This window comes from Micropterus salmoides, unplaced genomic scaffold (genome assembly GCF_014851395.1).
Source record: "Micropterus salmoides isolate LMB-PRFRI ecotype aquatic unplaced genomic scaffold, ASM1485139v1 Ms_hic_scaffold_8, whole genome shotgun sequence".
NCBI lineage: Eukaryota > Metazoa > Chordata > Actinopteri > Centrarchiformes > Centrarchidae > Micropterus > Micropterus salmoides.
In genome coordinates, this window is record NW_024044570.1 from 3,777,382 (window position 1) to 3,797,736 (window position 20,355).

Consider the following 20,355-nt stretch of genomic DNA (forward strand, 5'->3'; position numbering starts at 1 on the left):
TGGTGAATTCTTCTTCTTCAGCTGTCAGTTGGTTAACAGTCTACCTGTCCTCTCCCAGCTCAGCAGCAGTCACCTGAGTTTCCAGGTGTTTGTGGGTGTAAAGCGAGTCGCTCTGCTGGACTTCCATCAGACTCGAGTCGATGACGGAGAGTGGCACCATGTCCTGATGGAGCTGAAGAGCAGCAAAGACGGAAAGGACGTCGAATACATGGCTGAGGTGTCTTTGGACTACGGCTTGTTTCAGGTACTGACATTGAAAAACTCAAAACTCAGTTAAAAGAATAATCTGCTGCAGTCTCTGTACAGGAGGACCTGTTAGTGAGGAACAAGATGCACTGAGACCAGTTTATCAAGTACACCTAACACATCCAGTTTAATGACAACAGCCTGCAGTTGATATTTATTATGAATTAAAGAGCTGGAAAGACAAAGCAGGTGTCCCGCTGGAGTAGAGTAAACACAACCTGGACACCAAAAGTTAGCTCATTAATGGTTTCTAACTGATCTGTAAAGCATTAACTGTTAATAGCCCGAAGTCACAAATATAAACCCTTTAAAAATAGTTTGTTATTAGACAGTGAATGGCTCCGTACAGGTTCCCTGTGGCACTCCGCAAAGTAAAAACCAGTGTAATGAACTAATCCTCTATGAGACAACGGTGTTCTGTTTCTGTTCAATCAAAGATCCTTTGGTTTGAAAACCTCCTGATGATGATGACATCATGTCTGTATATTTCTTAGCGTTGGTTTAACTATTTCCTGTCGTGCAGCGGACGGTGGAGATCGGTAACGAGCTGCCGGGTCTCAGACTGAAGAGTCTGTTTGTTGGAGGATTGATGAAGAAGAATGGCTCGGTGGTGAACGGATGGAGAGGCTGCATCCAGGTGAGACTCTTGCTTCTGGACCTGTTCTGCCAGTAATCTTCAGCCTGATGAAGACGTTATCGACTTCAAAGCTCATGTTTTCAACCAGCTGTTATAAATATTACCTTACAGACTCATGTCAGGTGTCCCGTACATGACTCCTGCTGACAATCGCATCATTCCGTCCAAGATTTAAGACCGAACTCATTTTATAATTTACTAAATCAAGGTTCCAGCTGTGATGTTGATTATCACAGATCAATACCTCCTCAGGGTATAAGGATGGGTCAAACGTCCATGAAGCTGGCTAATGTTGACCTGCGGGGGGGCCAGAAGGTCGGAGTGGAGGACGGATGTGACGTGGCTGACTCCTGCAGAGACGCCGTCTGTCCGCCGCACAGTCACTGTAAAGACCTCTGGAAAGGTCACGCCTGTATCTGCCTGCCAGGTGATCATTACCAGCCTGATTAATGGTGAACATATTGATTGATTGATTGATTAGGTAATGGAACAGTGTCACGGTCCTTTATTTCACAGGATTCTTTGGGAGAGACTGTGTGGACGCTTGTCTCTTAAACCCGTGCCAGAACAACTCCACCTGCGTCCACCAGCCGAGCTCCGCCCACGGATACAGTTGTCACTGTGGAGACCGTTATCATGGAGACTACTGTCAGTACAGGTAGGTCAGATGTTTGATATGATTGATGACTGACTTTCAGTTTGTCAGTAGAACACCTGGAGATATCATCAGCATCAGTGTCCGTGAATGTTCTCAGTCCTCCAGGAGGGTTAAAACCAAGGGCAGCTGGACTTTGTTGAAGATACTCGAAGACGTTTCGCCTCTCATCCGAGAGGTTTCTTCAGTTCTGACTGACTGGCAGGGAGTCCCCAACAGTCGCTCTGTGGGTTGTTATCCAGGTGATGGATACTTGGTTCGTTAGTGCTCCTGGTTGCTGTGATGACAGACGATGTGGTCGACTGTCGTCACTATGACCTGGATGACTGAGAACCTTCACAGACATCTTGCTAAGCATTTTGGGATGAACACCCTCAGAATGGAGTGCAGGAAAACTGCAGACTACAGAAACAACCTAGGGTTTAACCAGAGATGCCAACAACATAGACTCATACCAAACAGCCTAGATCTAGGCTCCACAGTGAAAGGACGCAGAGCTGGAATGATCCTGGAAAAGGTACAACACTGGCTATTGAATAAGAGAATGAGACAGATCCACTTCACCACTGAATCCCAGAATAAAGATACTGACAGCTTACACCACAAACTGGAAACACATCTCCCCAGTACAGTTCTGGAAAAGGTCACTGATTTCATCAAGGAAGCACAGCTATTTCGACACACCAAGATGACGGACTTCCAAAACCTACAGTCAGGAGCCAGCAACACAAAAAACAGAAGAACTGACCTGGAGGAATAAGGGAGATAACTCCACACTGCAACCTGTCAGATAGGGAATTTATCCAACCAGAGCAAGAGTAGTGGACGTCATCACAGCAACAGAATCAACTTAACAGCTCCGTCCAACCTCACCATACAGGCAAGGATCAAAACATCACTATTTGTACCTGCTTATAAAGGAAGATGCACGGCGGTCCTAAACACAGCGGACTACCAGGCCTCGATCAACACACTCCTCAGTGATACTAACACATATAAGACACTGAGGCGAGACCCCACCAGTGGATACAAGAAAAAGGCCATAGAATGTCATCAACAGCTACAGAAAGAAAACATCATCACCTGTGATCAGTATTATCATTTGTATCCTGGAGAAGCCATTCCATGTATATACGGACTACCCAAGATACATGACGGAGGAGCCCCCCTCAGGTCCATTATCAGCAGCATCAACTCGGTCACCTACGACATTAACAAACATTTGTCTTCTGTTCCAGCCCTCTTGGTTGGCAACACGCCTCATCAGATCCAGTACTCCATAGACTTTGTGATCAAAATTTGAAGACTCAAACTGGACCCAGATGAAACCATGATGTCCTATGATGTGACCTCCTTGTTCACATGCATCCTCAACATGGAGCCAGTTGAAACTGTAAGGACACGACTGCTTTCCAGGAGGTTTAACAAACAGTCACACTTGGCCCCGGGGGTCTCCAATGACCACGACTGTCATTATAGCAGCCAGGAGCACTAACGAACTAAGTGATCTCCATCACCTGGATAATGACCCCCACAGAGGTTAAATAGCTGGGGCTCCCTGCCAGTCAGTCAGAACTGAAGAAGCCTCTTGGATTAATGTCTTTGAGTATCTTTAACCAAGTCCAGCTGCCCTTGATTTGATCTTGTGTTGATCGTTTAGTGGTGATTTCAGATCAGACTTGCCGTGCGCTCGGGGCTGGTGGGGGGGTCCAGTCTGTGGTCCCTGTAACTGTGATGTTTCTAAAGGATTCGACAGAGACTGTAACAAGACTTCAGGAGAGTGCCGCTGTAAGGTAAAAAGAGACAAAAATACATAGACATAGATTCTGTACAGAAACACAAAGCTACAGTGCAGAGCTGTGTTTTCAGATGGAACTTGTCTTTTCAGGAGAATTATTTCCGTCCACACGGCGGAGACTTTTGCCTCCCCTGTGACTGTTTCCAGCTGGGCTCTGTGTCTCGGACCTGTGACACTCAGACCGGTCAGTGTCTCTGCAGGACAGGTGTGATCGGACGTCAGTGCAACACCTGCGACAACCCGTACGCCGAGGTCACATCCAGAGGCTGTGTGGGTACGAACAAGGCTTTAATGCTTGACCACATCCACTGTGGTCTTATCTGACCACAGAAGCTGCTTAGTCACTTACTCAGCTCCATGTCTCCTTCTTTGTCTCCTTTTGTCTTTCTTGGCTTTCTTTCCTGTCTCTTTTTCCGGCCTCCTTGGCTTTTTGCCTGACACTTTCCTCCTTCCCTCCTTCCCTGGCTCCTTTCCTTCCTGCTTATTTCCCCATATCCTTACCGGACTCTTTTTTCCCCTCCCTCCTTTGTTGCTTCCTTCCTCCTATCCTGACTCCTTCCCTGACTTCTTGTCTAGCTCCTTGTTTCCTTTCTTGAATCTTTCCCAATCTCCTCATTGAGCTCCTTTTGTGCCTCCTTCTTTGCCCCCTTGCCCTCCCTGTTCTTGCCTGCGTCCTCCCTCCTTCCCCCCATTTATCTTTCAGTTGTGTATGACGTCTGTCCGAGGGTGTTTGAATCAGGACTCTGGTGGCCGAGGACCAAATTTAATCAACCTGCAGCTGTGAGGTGTCCCCGAGGCTCCACAGGTACACACATGTACATATACTTACACACATATACTGTTTATTACTATAAAATGTTTACATTCAAACTGACCAATCAGAAGCTCTGTTATCTCACTCCGCCCCACCTCTGCAGGTACTGCAGTACGTCACTGTGACGAGCAAAACGGCTGGCTTCGCCCCCTTCTCTTCAACTGCACTTCACTGAGCTTCAGACACCTGCACTACCAGGTACTACACTATACTGCGCTTCATTTTACTTTACTTTACCTCACTGAGCTTCAGACACCTGCACTACCAGGTACTACACTGTACTGCGCTTCATTTTACTTTACTTTACCTCACTGAGCTTCAGACACCTGCACTACCAGGTACTACACTGTACTGCACTTCATTTTACTTTACTTTACCTCACTGAGCTTCAGACACCTGCACTACCAGGTACTACACTGTACTGCGCTTCATTTTACTTTACTTTACCTCACTGAGCTTCAGACACCTGCACTACCAGGTACTACACTGTACTGCGCTTCATTTTACTTTACCTCACTGAGCTTCAGACACCTGCACTACCAGGTACTATACTGTACTGCACTTTACTTTACTTTACCTCACTGAGCTTCAGACACCTGCACTACCAGGTACTACACTGTACTGCACTTCATTTTACTTTACCTCACTGAGCTTCACACGCCTCCACCAGGTACTACACTGTACTGCACTTTACTTTACTTTACCTCACTGAGCTTCAGACACCTGCACTACCAGGTACTACACTGTACTGCACTTTACTTTACTTTACCTCACTGAGCTTCAGACACCTCCACTACCAGGTACTATACTGTACTGCACTTCATTTTACTTTACTTGCTGGTAAAATCAAATCTAACGAGGTGTAAAATAAAGTGAGTGTTTAGTTTTTATGACCCACATGGATTCAGTTCTGATCTCACCTTTGACCTCTCAGGAGGAGGAGCTTCAGAGAAATGGGTCACGGTTAGATGGTGAGAGGTCGCGGAGGATAGCTGTGATGCTGCGAGAAGCGACCAATGAGACGGCAACTCTTCACGGCGGTGACCTGCAGACGGCGTTCAGCCTGCTGAGTCTGTTGCTACAGTACGAGAGCCAACAACACGGCTTCAACATGGCTGCCACACAGGACCGCCACTTCCACCAGGTAAGCCTTTGTTCTTATATTTCATTTATGTATTTAGCTTTACAATCAATCAATCCTTTATTTACACACTGCACACAACAACATAACTAAGGACAATCTGGCAAGGGGAGCGGAAAGACCTGGTTTAGGACTGCAGGGCTGACGAGGCAGAGTGGGAACAGGTGAGCAGCATGCTAACATGCTCACATTGACAACGCTAACGTGCTGATGTTTGGCAGGTTCATCATCTTAGTTTAGCGCATTAGCACGCAAAGATCAGCAGTAAACACAGCGTGCAGCTGAGGCTGATGGGAACGTCATTAGTCCTGCAGATGTTTGGTCATAAAGCAAAGTTTTGGACACGTTAACATGCTGACCTGATGATGGCGCTAGAGGAAACTCAGACGATCATAAAAGTTATTCCAGTTCATCCTGAGGGGAACATGAAGGTCTGAACCACATTTCATCACAATCCATCCAAGAGCTGCTGATATGTTTCAGTCTGAACCAACGTGGAGGACAGACAGAGGTACAGACAGACAGGTAGAAAGATATCCATAGAGCCGCTCTGCTAATGTGGCTTGAAAACTGACTAATTTAAACACTTACAGTTAAAGGTTCAGTGTGTTGGTTTTAGTGGCATCTAGTGGTGAAGGTGCTAATTGCAACCAACAGCTCAGCCACCACTCACCCCTCCCTTTGCAAGCGGGCAGGAGAAGCTACATTCATTATGTAAGGTCTTTATACCCCACTGAAAACATAGTTATGGATATTAGGAACGCTATGTTATGTTATGGAAAGCTCCTTGATTCTGATTATATTGCGTTTCTTTCTCCTAAATATTACACTCTGGACCTTTAAAGTATTGAATGTTTTAATGCAGATTTATTCACGTCCAGTTCCTCTAGTGTTTTCTGCAACCTAAGATGTGTTGGAATCATTTTTATAAGTTCAGAAACAGTTTGAACCTCCTCCATATTCTGATCATTCTGATCATCAGTGAATAACTACTGTGTGTAGAATATCGTTCAGGCCGGTAGCGTCCTTTTGGAGCGGAGTGGCGAGCTGCAGCATCAGGTTCAAAGGTCAGAGGGCGGAGCTTCACGTCTGCTGACGAACTTTGAGCTTTATGCCCAAACTCTGGCAGAGAACATGAGAAAGACCTACCTGAAGCCCTTTATCATCCTCACGCCAAACATCAGTGAGTCTGCACTTCTACATCTTAATATCACAGGCGGTAGTAACATCTCTGTAAAGATAATAGCAGGTACATAAATAAAACAGAATGGTTACATAAAGTCCATCTTTAGATTGGTTAAACCTTCCAGTTATCTGTCCTGTGTGTCTTTAGTTTTCTCGGTGGACTTCCTGGATGGCAGCAGGATGAAGCCCCGCCTCTCTGACATCCAGACTGAACTTCCTGTTGACCTCCAGGCAGCCGTCGACTTCATTTCACATGATGACTTTAAAAGTGCGCCAGGTATCACAAACTGTCACTGGGAAAAAAAGTTTTTAATTTCATGATCAACAGTCAAACAGAAATGTTCTTTTCTGGTCTGTAGTTTCCATGGAGACGCCAGCTGAACGGCCTGGTGATGTGAGTCAGACTATGTTGCCTCCGTCTGATTTGTCCATTAAAAGGAGGCGTCACACGGAAGCCTGGAGCTCGCCGCTGGTTGCTGTGGTGATCGTCTACAGAACTCTGGGAGATCTGCTGCCCCAGAGCCCAAGGTGACAACAAAGCCCACAAGGCTTTACAGAAACACATTTCTCTGTTTGTAATCTCCTCGCCTCCTAGGCACCTCCTCGCCTCCTAGGCACCTCCTCTTAGCAGTTAAGCATGACATGTAGCTGAGCTGCAGCATCTGTTCTGCTCCAGCTGTGATGTCTGTCAGCAGATGTCAGCACCAGATCCAGAAACATGTCTGTCAGCATCATGACATGCAGAAATATCTCCAGGTCTAATAAACATTACAGCATCATCACCACACAGAAACGGTAAGTCCCTCCCAGGCTTCTGATTGGCTGTAAACAGTAGGTCATTTCAGCCCTGATGAGGTCATCGTTTCATCATCCAACTGTGTGACCACATGACCAGCAGGTCAGTGCTGAACGCTCCTCGAGGTGCATTTTAGAAACGTCCTTTAAGATGACGCTCTGAGGACGATTTCTGGGTCACATGCAGGACAGAGGAAATGCAGAAATGAGAAGAGCCCGCTGACAAAAGCAACAATTAAAATGAGCACCGCTGCAAAAACACGTTTTATTGTTGTTGTTGTTTCTTATCTGTCGTTCTGTTCAGAGCGGCGAGTCAGCCCGTCATCAAAACACCTGTTGTCACCATGGTAATGTCCGGCGAAGGTGTGTCCTGGCCCCGCCCCATCACCCTGCATCTCCGCCTACTGGAGAGCGAGGGCCGAGCGAGGCCGCGATGTGTCATCTGGAGTCACTCAGCAGGGTGAGCCACGCTAGGCTAAAAGTTTCCTTCTTCCATGCTGTGTCTCAATTCGCGCCCTTACTTGCAGTGCACTGTGGGTACCCGGATGGTGCACTCATAACGGCCAAAAAGTTGAGAGTGCGCAGTATACGCAGTGTACGCAGAAGTAGTCATTGTGCTAAGCTAGGCTAACAATTTCTCTGGTGTTCCAGGGTGAACGGGTCGTGCGGCTGGTCTTCTGCAGGTTGTGATCTCATCGGCAGGAATGAAACTCACGTCACCTGTCGCTGCGTTCAGGCGTCCAGTGTTGCCGTGGTGATGGATGTCTCCAGGAGAGAGGTAGAACCACGCCCACCTGAGACAGGAAGCTGTTTCCACCCCAACACCTGAATAAAATTAAACTGGTCTGAACTGTAAATAAAGTTGTCTGTTTTTGTCGTCAGCTACCTCTGAAGCGCCTCACCTTCACCTCCCTCTCCTCCTCGCTGCTCCTCCTCCTCATCACCTTCGTCCTCCTCCTCGGCCTCACTGACCTGCAATCCAACCTGCACAACATCCACCTGAACCAGTTGACCTCCGTCTTCCTGTCACAGCTTGTCTTCCTGCTGTCCATCGACCGAACACAGAACCAGTCCGTGTGCAAGCTGGCAGCCATCTTGCTGCATTACTGCTGCATGTGTTCGTTCTGCTGGATGCTGGTGGAGGAGCTGCACGTCTACCGCATGTTGACCGAGACCCGCAACATCAACCACCGCCACATGACCTTCTACTATGCTATTGGCTGGGGCATCCCTGCTGCCATCACAGGTGAGAAGACTTCCTGGAAAACCTGGAATCCCTTTCTGCAGTTTTGAAATCCTTGTAAAGTCTAGAATACATTATACATGTTATGAAAACAGCAACTTTCCCGCAAATGTCCCCACTTTCCATAAATGTCCCCACTTTCCATAAATGTCCCTACTTTCCATAAATGTCCCCACTTTCCATAAATGTCCCCACTTTCCATAAATGTCCCTACTTTCCAAAAATGTCCCCACTTTCACTTTAATAGAACAGATCCAACATGGCTGCCTGACACAATGTCCAACACCCGGTAGAGGACACAGAGTTCACCTGCATCATAAACTAACATGGTTCATCATTGCTCCTGGTCCTCCTGCAGGTCTCTCTGTGGGTCTGGATCCTGGTGGTTTTGGGAGCTCAGAGTTCTGCTGGCTGTCTGTTCAGGACTCTGTACTGTGGACCGTCGCTGGACCCGTCTCTGCTGTCCTCACGGTCTGTCTGCTCTCAGGGTGCATGCTGGGACATTTTAGAGTCTTTTTATTGCAGGTGTTTTAAGGATGCAGGTCTGGTTTCTGATTGATCTTGTCTTTGTCAGGTTACCATGGTTATGTTTGTCCTGGCTGTCAAACAGTCCGTAGGAAAGAAACAGCTGATCGCTGAGACGGCTGCTCTCAGGTCAGTTTCATGTTTCAAACTTTAATCTGTTTGTGAACCAGCAGATCACTGAGGTTAGACTCCTCCTCCTCGCCTCCTCTCCCTCTCTCCTCCTCTCCTTCTGTCCTCTCCTCCTCCTCTTCTCCTGTCCTCTCTTCCTCTCATTCTTTCCTTCTCTTCTCCTCTCCTCCTCCCCTTCTGTCCTCTTCTCCTCTTCTCCTGTCCTCTCTTCCTCTCCCTCTCTCCTCTCCTCTTCCCCTTCTGTCCTCTCCTCCTCCTCTTCTCCTGTCCTCTCTTCCTCTCATTCTTTCCTTCTCTCCTCCTCCTCTATTCTTCTCCTCCTCTCCTCCTCCTCCTCCCCTTCTGTCCTCTTCTCCTCTTCTCCTGTCCTCTCTTCCTCTCCCTCTCTCCTCTCCTCTTCCCCTTCTGTCCTCTTCTCCTCCTCTTCTCCTGTCCTCTCTTCCTCTCATTCTTTCCTCCTCTCCTCTCCTCCTCCTCCCCTTCTGTCCTCTTCTCCTGTCCTCTCTTCCTCTCCCTCACTCCTCTCCTCCCCTTCTGTCCTCTATTCCTCTCATTCTTCCCTTCTCTCATCCTCCTCTTCTATTCTTCTCCTCTCCTTCTCTCCTCCTCCTCCTCCTCCTCCTTCTGTCGTCGTCTCCTTCTCTCCTCTTTCAGCTCCTCTCTGAGGTCGGCCATCTTGTTGGTGTTGCTCCTCAGCGCCTCCTGGTTGTCTGGTCTGATGGCGGTCAACAGTGATGTCATTTCCTTGCACTACCTGTTCTCCACCTTGAGCTGTCTGCAGGTAAAAAGTAATTTTTTGTTGTCATGTGACCAGTGTTGGGTAGTAACTAAGTAGTGTAATTAATTACTTTTCTAAAATGGTAATATTATTACTAGTTACTAAGGCAAGTAACGCTGCGTTACTCGTTACTGTTGTTGTTCATGTCGCTGAGAGCCAAACCGTAAAGGAAGAATGGAGAACGAGGGAGAGAGACGTAAGTAGCTGCTGCCATTATTGTGTGTTCAACCGCGAACATTTCTACATCTGATTTATTGAAGCATCTGCTAAAGCAGCACAGCAACGTGAAACTTACAGAAAAAAAGTCCAGCAGCTGCTGTCACTGATGCTTGGACTTGTCGGGAGAGAGTGGCGTTATTGTAACGTTTTGTAACTACTGAATACTGCTCTTATAAACATGTGCAGTAAAACCGCTGTTTAAAAGTGGATGGGATTTACTTGCTTTATTCTTTTTATTTCAGCCGGTGGTGTTAAGAAACGTTGCTCCCTATGCTCTGTAAACACCACAGTCCTTGCTGCTGTTATGGATATGATTTTAGTTAGTCGGGAGAGACTGCTTTGTTTGGGGGTGAAGAGGGGTGGTAGGGAAGGCAGTGTTTCCCATAATTAAACAGTAATTTGGATAATTTTTGATTAAGGAGCTGTATTGAGGAGCATATATTGGACAAACCTGTCCAATGTTAGAATACCCCCCCCTCCCCCGTCATTCTGTGGGAAACACTGGAAAGTAATATAGTAACGTAACGAGTAACGTAACTAGTTACTTTTATCACCCAGTAATAAGTAAAGTAATAATATTACTTTTTTAAGGAGTAATAAGTAATTAGTAATATATTACAATTTCTGAGTAACTTGCCCAACACTGCATCTGACTAAAGAGAGAAACAGACAACACTATTTCCTGATTTGTTGAGCTGTCATCATGCTGCACTGTGATTGGCTCAGCTGCTTCAGAGCAAGGAGACCAATGATGTGATTGGCTGAGAGAATATTTAGTAATCACCACACTGTCTGAACTCTGAAGTAAAGCAGCAGGTGGCCCGGTGAGACCACAGCTGGCGGTCCACAGTTACTGCAGCCTTGCGTAGATGGATTTCCCATCAGGGGACAATAAAGTTTATCTTGATCTAAAGCAGCGCCACAGTCGCTTTCAGCTCGTCTGCTGGTTTGTGACGTTGATTTAAACTGCTGTTTGTTCAGGATGGTCTGACCTTTAACCTCCTCTGCGCCTCGCAGGGCGTCTGCTTCTTTTTCTCCTACTGTGTGTTCAACAGAGAGCTGAGGAGGAACCTGAAGGAGCTTTTTATCAGGAAGAAGTCCGGCAGAGAGCTCAGGAACAACCATGCCGCCGCCCTGACTGTACGTCACATGCTTTTACGTTTATTACAGACTCGTCATCAACTATTTTCAGTAGAAAATAAACGTTACTGTTTTGATTAGTGACCAACAGATTTTCACCACCTGTCCGCTTTTATTTTGATAAAGCATTAAGAATGATTTCATTTTATCTGGATATTTTTTGTTGTTCAGTGACAATGTTCAGTTTTATTCTTATTTTTTTTACGCTGTTAAGGGTTTTAAGTTTCCAATTCCTGTCACTGTGGCGTGAAGTCATCTAAAGGGAGGGGCGTGGAGGCGTGATTTACTTATGTGATTTGATTTATTTATTATCTGCATACTTATGAGCAAACGGGTTCACCTGGAACTCTCAAACAGGAAGTGTGTTTCTCTCTGCTGGGGGTTCGTCATGTAGAACCGGCTGATAATGTTATCTTTGAACTGATGTTTTGCTGTTCTACCAAAGGGAGATGGAGAACAAGTGCTAACGTTCAAAGTAAAGTTAGGCTCTATGTGAACCGACACAAACGATCAGTCGACTGCAGGCAAGACTTGACAATTCTGATTCACTATGTAAGCTCTTAGACAGGCCTCCTCAAAAAAAAAAGAGTGACATGAGGAAACGATTGTCAGAGAAAAACATGCAAAGCCCCCAACCACAGCTCCAGGCCCCACAGATCCAGACCCAATAGCTCCAGACCCTGCAGCAGATCCAGACCCCGCAGCTCCAGACCCCACAGTTTCAGAACCAGAAACACCTGCAGAAAGAGGGACAAGAAGTCTCTGGCTCCCGTTCTACTACATTTGAAAATGCTTTTTTATGTTCAAAGTTCATGATGGCAACATCTGATCGGCTGACAGAAACAAACCAGTTCATTGGTAGGTCTGTGTTACTTTTGTTCTCCAGCGCTCTCTGAACAGGAATCAGTCGTTCCCTGGGGATGAAGGTCTTTATCGAACCGCCATCGGAGAGTCAATGGCATCTCTGAACAGGTAAGTCTATCATAACAGCTGATAAACCTTTTCAACCAGATACACCTTAGACCACTGATACATGTTTACTGACACGTTTACTGTCATGTGTAAGTAAATGTAAATGCTCCGTACTTGTATAGCGCCTTTCTAGTCTTTTCGACCACTCAAAGCGTTTTTTACACTACATCATCATTCACCAGTCATACACATTTATACACTGAGCCTAAGTGATCAAACGGGAGCACAGCCGCCAGGGGAAATTCGGGGTTCAGTATCTTGCCCAAGGACACTCCGACACGCGAGCTTCCGATTAACGGCCAACCCGCTCTACCTCCTGAGCCACAGCCGCCCATATCACAAACATTCATACACTTCGAGGAGGAGATGGGGATTGAACCGCCGAACCGCTGATTAACGGGCAATCCGTTCTACCTCCTGAGCCACAGCCCCCCGCTGTGGACACGGTTACTGTCACGTTTACTGACGCAATTAGTGACGCATTTACTATCATGTTTACTGTCATGTACAGTGACACATTTACTGTCATGTATACGGACACGGTTACTGTCACGTTTACTGACGCGATTAGTGACGCATTTACTGTTATGTTTACTGTCATGTATAGTGACACATTTACTCTCATGTGTACCGTCATGTTTACGGACAAGGTTACTGACACGTTTACTGACGCGATTAGTGACACGTTTACTGTCATGTATACCGTCATGTATACCGTCATGTTTACGGTCATGTTTACGGAAATGTTTACTCACACGTTTACTGACGCGATTAGTGAGACGTTTACTGTCATGTATAATGTCATGTTTACGGACACGTTTACTGACGCGATTAGTGACACATTTACTGTTATGTTTACTGTCATGTATAGTGACACATTTACTCTCATGTATACCGTCATGTTTACGGACAAGGTTACTGACACGTTTACTGACGCGATTAGTGACACGTTTACTGTCATGTATACCGTCATGTATACCGTCATGTTTACGGTCATGTTTACGGAAATGTTTACTCACACGTTTACTGACGCGATTAGTGAGACGTTTACTGTCATGTATAATGTCATGTTTACGGACACGTTTACTGACGCGATTAGTGACACATTTACTGTTATGTTTACTGTCATGTATAGTGACACATTTACTCTCATGTATACCGTCATGTTTACGGACAAGGTTACTGACACGTTTACTGACGCGATTAGTGACACGTTTACTGTCATGTATACCGTCATGTATACCGTCATGTTTACGGTCATGTTTACGGAAATGTTTACTCACACGTTTACTGACGCGATTAGTGAGACGTTTACTGTCATGTATAATGTCATGTTTACGGACACGTTTACTGACGCGATTAGTGACACATTTACTGTTATGTTTACTGTCATGTATAGTGACACATTTACTGTCATGTATACCATCATGTTTACGGACACGTTTACTGACACGTTAACTGACGCGGTTAGTGACAGGTTTGCTGACATGTATACCATCATGTTTAAGGTCATGTTTACTGACACGTTTACGGTCATGTATACTGTCATGCATAGTGACACGTTTACTGACACATGTTCATGTTATGTGACATATTCGCTTCAGTTTTGTGGAATGATGAAAAAAGAAAGTGAGTTAAGATGAAGAGTAATGTTCATCTCACATGACTGTTAGTTTTCTTCTTAACATGCAGGCTGAATGTATATGTATTCTTTGTTCAGGAACCACTCAGGACTGAACTGCCCCCCCTCTTCTGGCTCCATCAGGAAGTGTTTCCACGATAACAACAACTCCCTTATCTTAACCCGGAAACAGTTCAGAAAAGGTTTGTATACTTTTATGTCTTAAAGAAAACATGAACATCTCAAAAAGTCCGATGTGGCCATCAGATACTTCACCTGTAAAATCCAGTGTCATCATCCAAGACATCACGTTCATACACAAACATACACACCTGGGCCCTGTTCTTCAAATGTGGCTTAACAAATTTGACCATTCATATGATTGGCTGAGTGCTGGTCATGTGATTGGAACAACAACAATTTACAATTAACAACAAATATGTGCAATGGGCCAGGTTCGTGCATGTTACGACATGAAGTGATATTTACATGTGCAGAGATGATTGTATTATTTAAGGAGGGAGAGTGTCAGTGGGGGGCCCGGGCCTTGTTGATGAGTTGCAGATGGGTAGAATCTGTTTTTGTGGCAAGAGGTTCTGGTCCTGATGGACCGCAGCCTCTTACCAGAGGGGAGAGCCTGAAACAGTTTGTGGCCAGGATGGGAGGCATCAGCTGCAATCTTTCCTGCTCGCCAAAGGAGTCCTGGAGGCGTGCAGGTCCTGAAGTGATGGAAGATTGCAGCCAATCACCTTCTCAGCAGAGCGAATGATTCGCTGCAGTCTGCCCTTGTCCCTGCCGGTGGCAGCAGCGTACCAGATGGTGATGGAGGAGGTGAGGATGGACTCAATGATGGCGGTGTAGAAGTGCACCATCATTGTCTTTGGCAGGCTGAACTTCTTCAGCTGCCGCAGGAAGTACATCCTCTGCTGGGCCATCTTGGTGAGGGAGGTGATGTTCAGCTCCCACTTGAGGAGGGAGATGATGGTGCTCAGGAAGCGGAAGGAGTCCACAGTGGTGACGGGGGAGTCACTCATTCATATTCATTCATAAGTCTTATTTTATGTGTGTTCCTTCATCTAGTTTAACGTTTTGTTTCCACACATTGATCATTGTTAAACATGCAATATTACCAATGACTGTGGTAAGACAACAATTAATGCTGCTGCATGAAAGGGGAGGTTTAACTTCTTTATTGATTATTTACATTAAAGTGGCGCCTCTAGCCGGAGATGCCCCAAACACATACAGCTTATTTCTATTATGGTCCTTTTAGGGGAGGTAGAGGGAGGAGCATCACGAAAAGGCAGCAAGTATTTTACTAGCAGCTTCTGAAATACATATTATTTTAATGACAATACAATACAATGATAGTTATCCATAAACAATCTTGGATAACTCATTTATCCACGTACGGAGAACGGAGCTCTACAGTTTAAAATAATTAAGTTTATATCTGCTGTATTTGTTTGTTGTACAGAAGTGTTCAGCAGAAACCTCCAAATCAACAGAGTCTCCTTGGAAATTCTTTTAAAATAATCTACAGGAAGCAAAATCTTGAAAACAAGAAAACTATTTTATAGTTAAAATGTCAGAAACATTGAACTTGGATGTGTTTCTGGACTCTTCAGATATTGGTTATTTAAGGTCTTTAGGAAATAGCTTAGTGCAACATGAAACCATATGATGATTCTCAAATTAGACAGCAGGGGGCGTTAGAGGTAACAGAGAGGTCTGAATCTTCTGCAAACAAAGACAACGTCACCAGAACAGGACGTTCACTTTTGAAGTAAATTTATTGAGTGTTTGGTTCAGATTTTCTCTTTTGTTGTCATTTCAACTTTAAGATTCTTTCATGAAACACTTTTGAGAGTTCATTCTATAACAGGATCAGTTTAAATGTGTGATCCTGGTCTGATCCTGATCAAGGTGTGTGTGTTGTCAGGGTCTTGCAGCTCAGACAGCAGCTCTGACGCGTCACTACACTCGTCTGACGGCGAGGACGAACATCTGAGGAACAACCAGAGACAAGAAGAGAAGGACAGCACCACACAGCAGGGTGAGACACTGGGACACCTAAGACCTCCCGCTGTCCAGGGACTTAAAGGGGTCCCCAACAAAAATTCCATTCATACTCCATACTCTATTCAGATGGGTGACCCTGGGGCAAAATCTTATCAAATGGAGGTCTATGGTCTAATCGATGTCAGTTTAGGGGTCATGACCTGTCATGTGACAGTTGGGTCTGCTTCTACTGGACAGACAGACAGCATGATGTGAGAATGTGCGTTTGTTCATCCTCTTGGATGACTTATTTATCCATAACCTGATTGGGTTGTGTGTACCAAATCTTATGGTCACTGATCTGAATTCATTCATTGGCTCTCATTTTCCCTTTTCTGTCTCTCACACCTGTGACTCCGCCTCCTCTCCTGTCAAAGGTCAAACTCTGTCCAATCACGTGAGGCCTTACTGGCAGGTAGAGCCCCCCACAGCTGCTGACAGCGAGCGGCTCAGTGAGGGAGGAGGTGTAGTTGGGGAGGTGAATCAACTGAACAACCAATCAGTTGCTGAGAATGAAGCCCTGCCCACCACACCTGACGGCAGCCAGCAGCCAATGAGAAAACGAGGTAAGGATCATGTGACTATCTGCCCAATCACAATGCTCTTCTGAATTTAACTGATGTTCAGTGTTTGTTTTCAGGGATCTTAAAGATGAGGACTCCTCCTTCCCCCACATTGGCAAACAGGAAGTACCTCCTCAGTGAATCCCCGTCCCCTGGCTGCCCTGCCGCCTACTCTCCATCCAATCTCAGCCTGCGTCAGGTTGCCGGGGGAAACAGAGTCCTCGTTAAAGTCATCCCACCATCTACACTGCTGCAGACACGCCCACCCCTGTCACCACGCCAACAGTACAGTGGCGTCACCAAGATGACCAGGACAAGGCTGGCGATTGTGGGCAGGACCGAAGACGAACACGAATCTGAGTGAGTTTCTCTATTTTGGTTGTTTTGGTCGCGTTTCTACCAGAACAGGAGCGTGACGCTAATCCCTGTGAGGAGAAAAGCTCTGATTGTTTCTGGTGCATTGTGGGACGTGTGCTCTAATCAGCTGATGGTGTTGAGTGTGTATCGGCCTCCAGATGGCAGGACAGCAGAATCATCAGCCTCTTCCTCAGAGGTCACTGTCTAAAGCGTGACACTGAAAACCAAAACAAATCTATGATTGACCAAACATAGAAGCATGATGATCAGTCACAGGTGGAGCCAGAAAGCAGGAAGATCTATTCTTTGGATTTTTGGTCACACAACACAAAAATATTTCAGTTTGGTTTTTAGATTTCTTTCTGAATGATTTCAGTCACTTTAACCTGAAGTTTCTGACTTCCTGTTGCCTTTCAGTTGCAGCGATGAAACTTCGGTCTGAAGATGAACCTGAAGCTGCTGAAACAGGAAATAGTGAAGAAGAAGATCATGTCACTTTGTTTGGTAAAAGCTGGAGGTCAAAGGTCAAACTCCATCACTCCAACATGGGAGGTGAGTTCTCACGGACCTCTACAGAGCAGCTCCAGACTCCACCTGGAGGTTTACCTGCTGGAGGTGGAAGGCTGCGTGATCACTTTAAATGACCTTAAATCTACGATCATGTCATTGGCTGAAGCAGAAGGAGCCCTCTGATTGGCTTCGGATAATTTCCTGTTGGGCAGTCTCAGTTCACACACACGACGAGCAGTTTGTTAATGCAGATATCACAGTTGGTGTGTAAATTTAACAACATCCAAATATCTGACATGTATTTAAAGCCAGGTCTGTTCTGTGATGCATCAAACGTTCAGGGAAGTCGATCTGTAAAGTTTGTTGATGCAGATGTGGTTTATTTTTGATATTTGTATGAATCAGACAACTGATGTTTGTTTTTTTAAATATGTGTTTGGATTATAAAATAAAAGTTTTTGATTATATCATTATTTTTAGTCTTCTTGTTCTTATTGCTATTATTCTTTTTTTTACTATTGGTTTATCAATACTATGACTTTAGATTTCTATGTAGATTGTGTTGCATTGTTCTGACCCAACACTACATACAGTGCTTCATCAGATCCACCTGCTCAGCCTCCTTCGTGTGGCGCTCCTGGGCTCCGCTTTGTTGATTACATCATGGCGGCTAAGATGGATTCGGGGCAGACGATAGGTAAGACTAATCTTTCCACACCAAGTGGTTTTGGTGCCTAAACCTGACCAAACTGCAACAGTTGACAATGCAAACTAGTAGTTTTATTTTGAAAGTCTAACCAGACGCTGCATATTTATTGTTGCTACTTTGACCATGGAGCCCTACATGTTATTTGGATACTTTCTAAATCTGTTGTTGGTCTCTCCAACGTTGCTGACCCCAGCTTTAAGCTAAGCTACATAATGTCTGTAAGCTGCGTAGCATATTTGTTAATGCTAACTTGACCTGACGTAGCATATTTATTGTTCATTTGACCGTGGAGCCCTGCACTTCCAGAAAAGACACTAAAAGGTACCCAATGATATGTTGTATGCTGTGTCTTGTTACCTGAAAACACCTGTGGTAGTTTCTGCTGAATACTAAGCTTCCTGTTTCTGTTTCATTTCAGAGTAATATTCTCTACTTGCACAGTGTAGAGTGATGTATATGTGTTTAACCGTGCACGTTTGTTTACTTCATCTCCACAGTAACGTAACAGTGCTTTTCACGTTCACTTCTCACTGTTAGCTCTGTATGTTTTGTATATAGTATTTATTAATTGTTTTTGGATATAGTGTTTTTGAACATTTTGATAATCACCTCTGTATCTTAGATAACCATTTAGCAACGTTAGCTAGTCAGCGAAGTAGCCAGATGTTACCCTGATGTCTTATTCACCTGTACGTGTACAGACACCCACTCAGTATTTTATTGATTCATTTTCAGGCTGTCATCTAAAGCATTACTGTTGATTATGAGTTCAGTGTTAAACAGCTCAGGCAGCACATGTATGTAAGTGAAACAGAACTTTATTGATATGTTCTTAGTGTTTCCATGGTGACTCTAGTAGTAAGAGTCCATGATGCGCCTCATGCTCATGAACCTCATGTTGCCCATGCCCATGCTCATGAAGTTCCTGTACTCTCCAGGCCTCATGTACATCATCCTGCCTCTGTAATGGGGCTGCTCGTACATCAGCCAGTGTCCGTCCATCACGTGACATGACATGCAGTTGGACATGCGGTAACGGTCCATGATGTTGTCGCAGTCGTCCATCATCTCGTACATCTGGCCTCCGAAGTTCTCCTTCTCATAGATCCTCATCCTGTAGGACCCGCGGTGCTGAAACACATCCATAATCAGTAATCAGTAATTGCTCATCATTCATTAGAACACCTGAGCTGGTCTCTGTAGTGTGCTGTGATTGGTTGTGCGGTTACCATGGGGATCATGCGGCAGGACCTGATGCACTCGTTCATTCCCATCATGCTCATGTAGTCGGAGTACTCGCCCCTCCTCAGGAAGTACTGGTTGCCCATGAAGTTGGGGCGGTCGTAGACCATGAAACAGCCTCTCTCCACCCTGCAGGAGTGACACCTGCTCAGGTAGGACGACATGTCAGCAAAGTCGCCGCTGCACTCGTAGGAACGACCCTGGAAGTTCCTGTCCTCGTAGAAGACGACCTGACCACAGGAGAGGAGGAGACATGATGCCTCAGAGTGAGTCAAGAAAACGTGAGAGCTGACTGACTGACTGACTGTGAATCTGCACACGTTTCTCTGATTTTAATACCCAGACAGTAATAAAGTACTGTTTACTGTGGGAACCTCGGGACATACAGACTAAACAAACTGTGCACAAATATTTTCTTCCTGGATCTTGTGTAGTAGCACTTTCATGGTAACTGGTGGTATTTCTGAGAAGCCCAACTTATTTTGAAAATAACAAAATGAGACGTGGTGTGTGAAGTAATAACTAAAGTTATTTTATATATATTTGTATTCTGACATTTAAATCAACTTAAAGACTTAGGGATTTATTAATGATGAACAACTTTTTTTTAAAGTGAGGGAAATATGAGGGAAAACAGATATTTAAAAATAAATCTCTGTAAAGAAGTTAAAGTTAGAGGTTTCCTGATTTAATAGAAGCCATCGTTTTGTGTGTGTTCTTCTCACCCTGCCCATCATGTTCATGCTGCTGGTTGTCATGTTGCTCTGGTTGCTCAGCTGGTTGCTGCTGTGGTGGTTGGTGGGAGCTGTGTGTTACCTGTGCGGCAGCTGCTGCTCTTTATAGCACCTGAGCAGCTGAAGCCTTTTGTTCAAACAGCCTGAGCCAGCAGCGCGGCATAAAAGAGACGCTCAGTATTCGGCATTTCTCTTAGAGAGAAGAGACAAAGAGCTACAGATAGCAGCTGTGTTCTCCTTCAGGCCTCTGTTCACTCTGTCCACAGCGCTTCTGGAACAAA

The 20,355-nt window shown here is 45.3% G+C and overlaps 2 protein-coding genes across 4 annotated transcripts in view; one reads left to right on the forward strand and one right to left on the reverse strand.

Annotated features, from left to right (window-relative positions):
* LOC119894011 (cadherin EGF LAG seven-pass G-type receptor 1-like) overlaps positions 1-17,849 on the forward strand; it is a 41,486-nt gene extending 23,637 nt beyond the window's left edge. Inside the window, exons 10-34 of one of the 3 annotated variants that reach the window (XM_038706493.1) lie at positions 59-244; positions 770-883; positions 1,136-1,310; positions 1,400-1,541; positions 3,199-3,331; positions 3,427-3,610; positions 4,040-4,141; positions 4,254-4,348; positions 5,085-5,294; positions 6,294-6,474; positions 6,625-6,744; positions 6,836-7,004; positions 7,576-7,731; positions 7,923-8,049; positions 8,154-8,517; positions 8,873-8,985; positions 9,089-9,168; positions 9,823-9,949; positions 11,183-11,305; positions 12,192-12,277; positions 13,998-14,101; positions 15,841-15,954; positions 16,337-16,525; positions 16,600-16,882; positions 17,297-17,849. In XM_038706493.1, the coding sequence (XP_038562421.1) occupies positions 59-244; positions 770-883; positions 1,136-1,310; positions 1,400-1,541; positions 3,199-3,331; positions 3,427-3,610; positions 4,040-4,141; positions 4,254-4,348; positions 5,085-5,294; positions 6,294-6,474; positions 6,625-6,744; positions 6,836-7,004; positions 7,576-7,731; positions 7,923-8,049; positions 8,154-8,517; positions 8,873-8,985; positions 9,089-9,168; positions 9,823-9,949; positions 11,183-11,305; positions 12,192-12,277; positions 13,998-14,101; positions 15,841-15,954; positions 16,337-16,525; positions 16,600-16,882; positions 17,297-17,321 (3,702 nt within the window). In that variant the 3' untranslated portion in view covers positions 17,322-17,849. Of the gene's footprint in view, positions 1-58; positions 245-769; positions 884-1,135; positions 1,311-1,399; positions 1,542-3,198; positions 3,332-3,426; positions 3,611-4,039; positions 4,142-4,253; positions 4,349-5,084; positions 5,295-6,293; positions 6,475-6,624; positions 6,754-6,835; positions 7,005-7,575; positions 7,732-7,922; positions 8,050-8,153; positions 8,518-8,872; positions 8,986-9,088; positions 9,169-9,822; positions 9,950-11,182; positions 11,306-12,191; positions 12,278-13,997; positions 14,102-15,840; positions 15,955-16,336; positions 16,526-16,599; positions 16,883-17,296 lie in introns of all 3 variants that reach the window. The other 2 variants (XM_038706492.1, XM_038706494.1) reach the window with 2 other exon arrangements.
* Positions 17,850-18,950: 1,101 nt separating this feature from the next.
* On the reverse strand, positions 18,951-20,116 carry LOC119893863 (gamma-crystallin M2-like). Its single transcript, XM_038706234.1, has 3 exons — positions 20,066-20,116; positions 19,328-19,570; positions 18,951-19,229 (listed from the first exon to the last, which is right to left on the reverse strand). The coding sequence occupies exons 1-3, from the start codon at positions 20,096-20,098 to the stop codon at positions 18,951-18,953; spliced, it is 555 nt and encodes a 184-aa protein (XP_038562162.1). The 5' UTR covers positions 20,099-20,116.
* Positions 20,117-20,355: the final 239 nt, after the last annotated feature.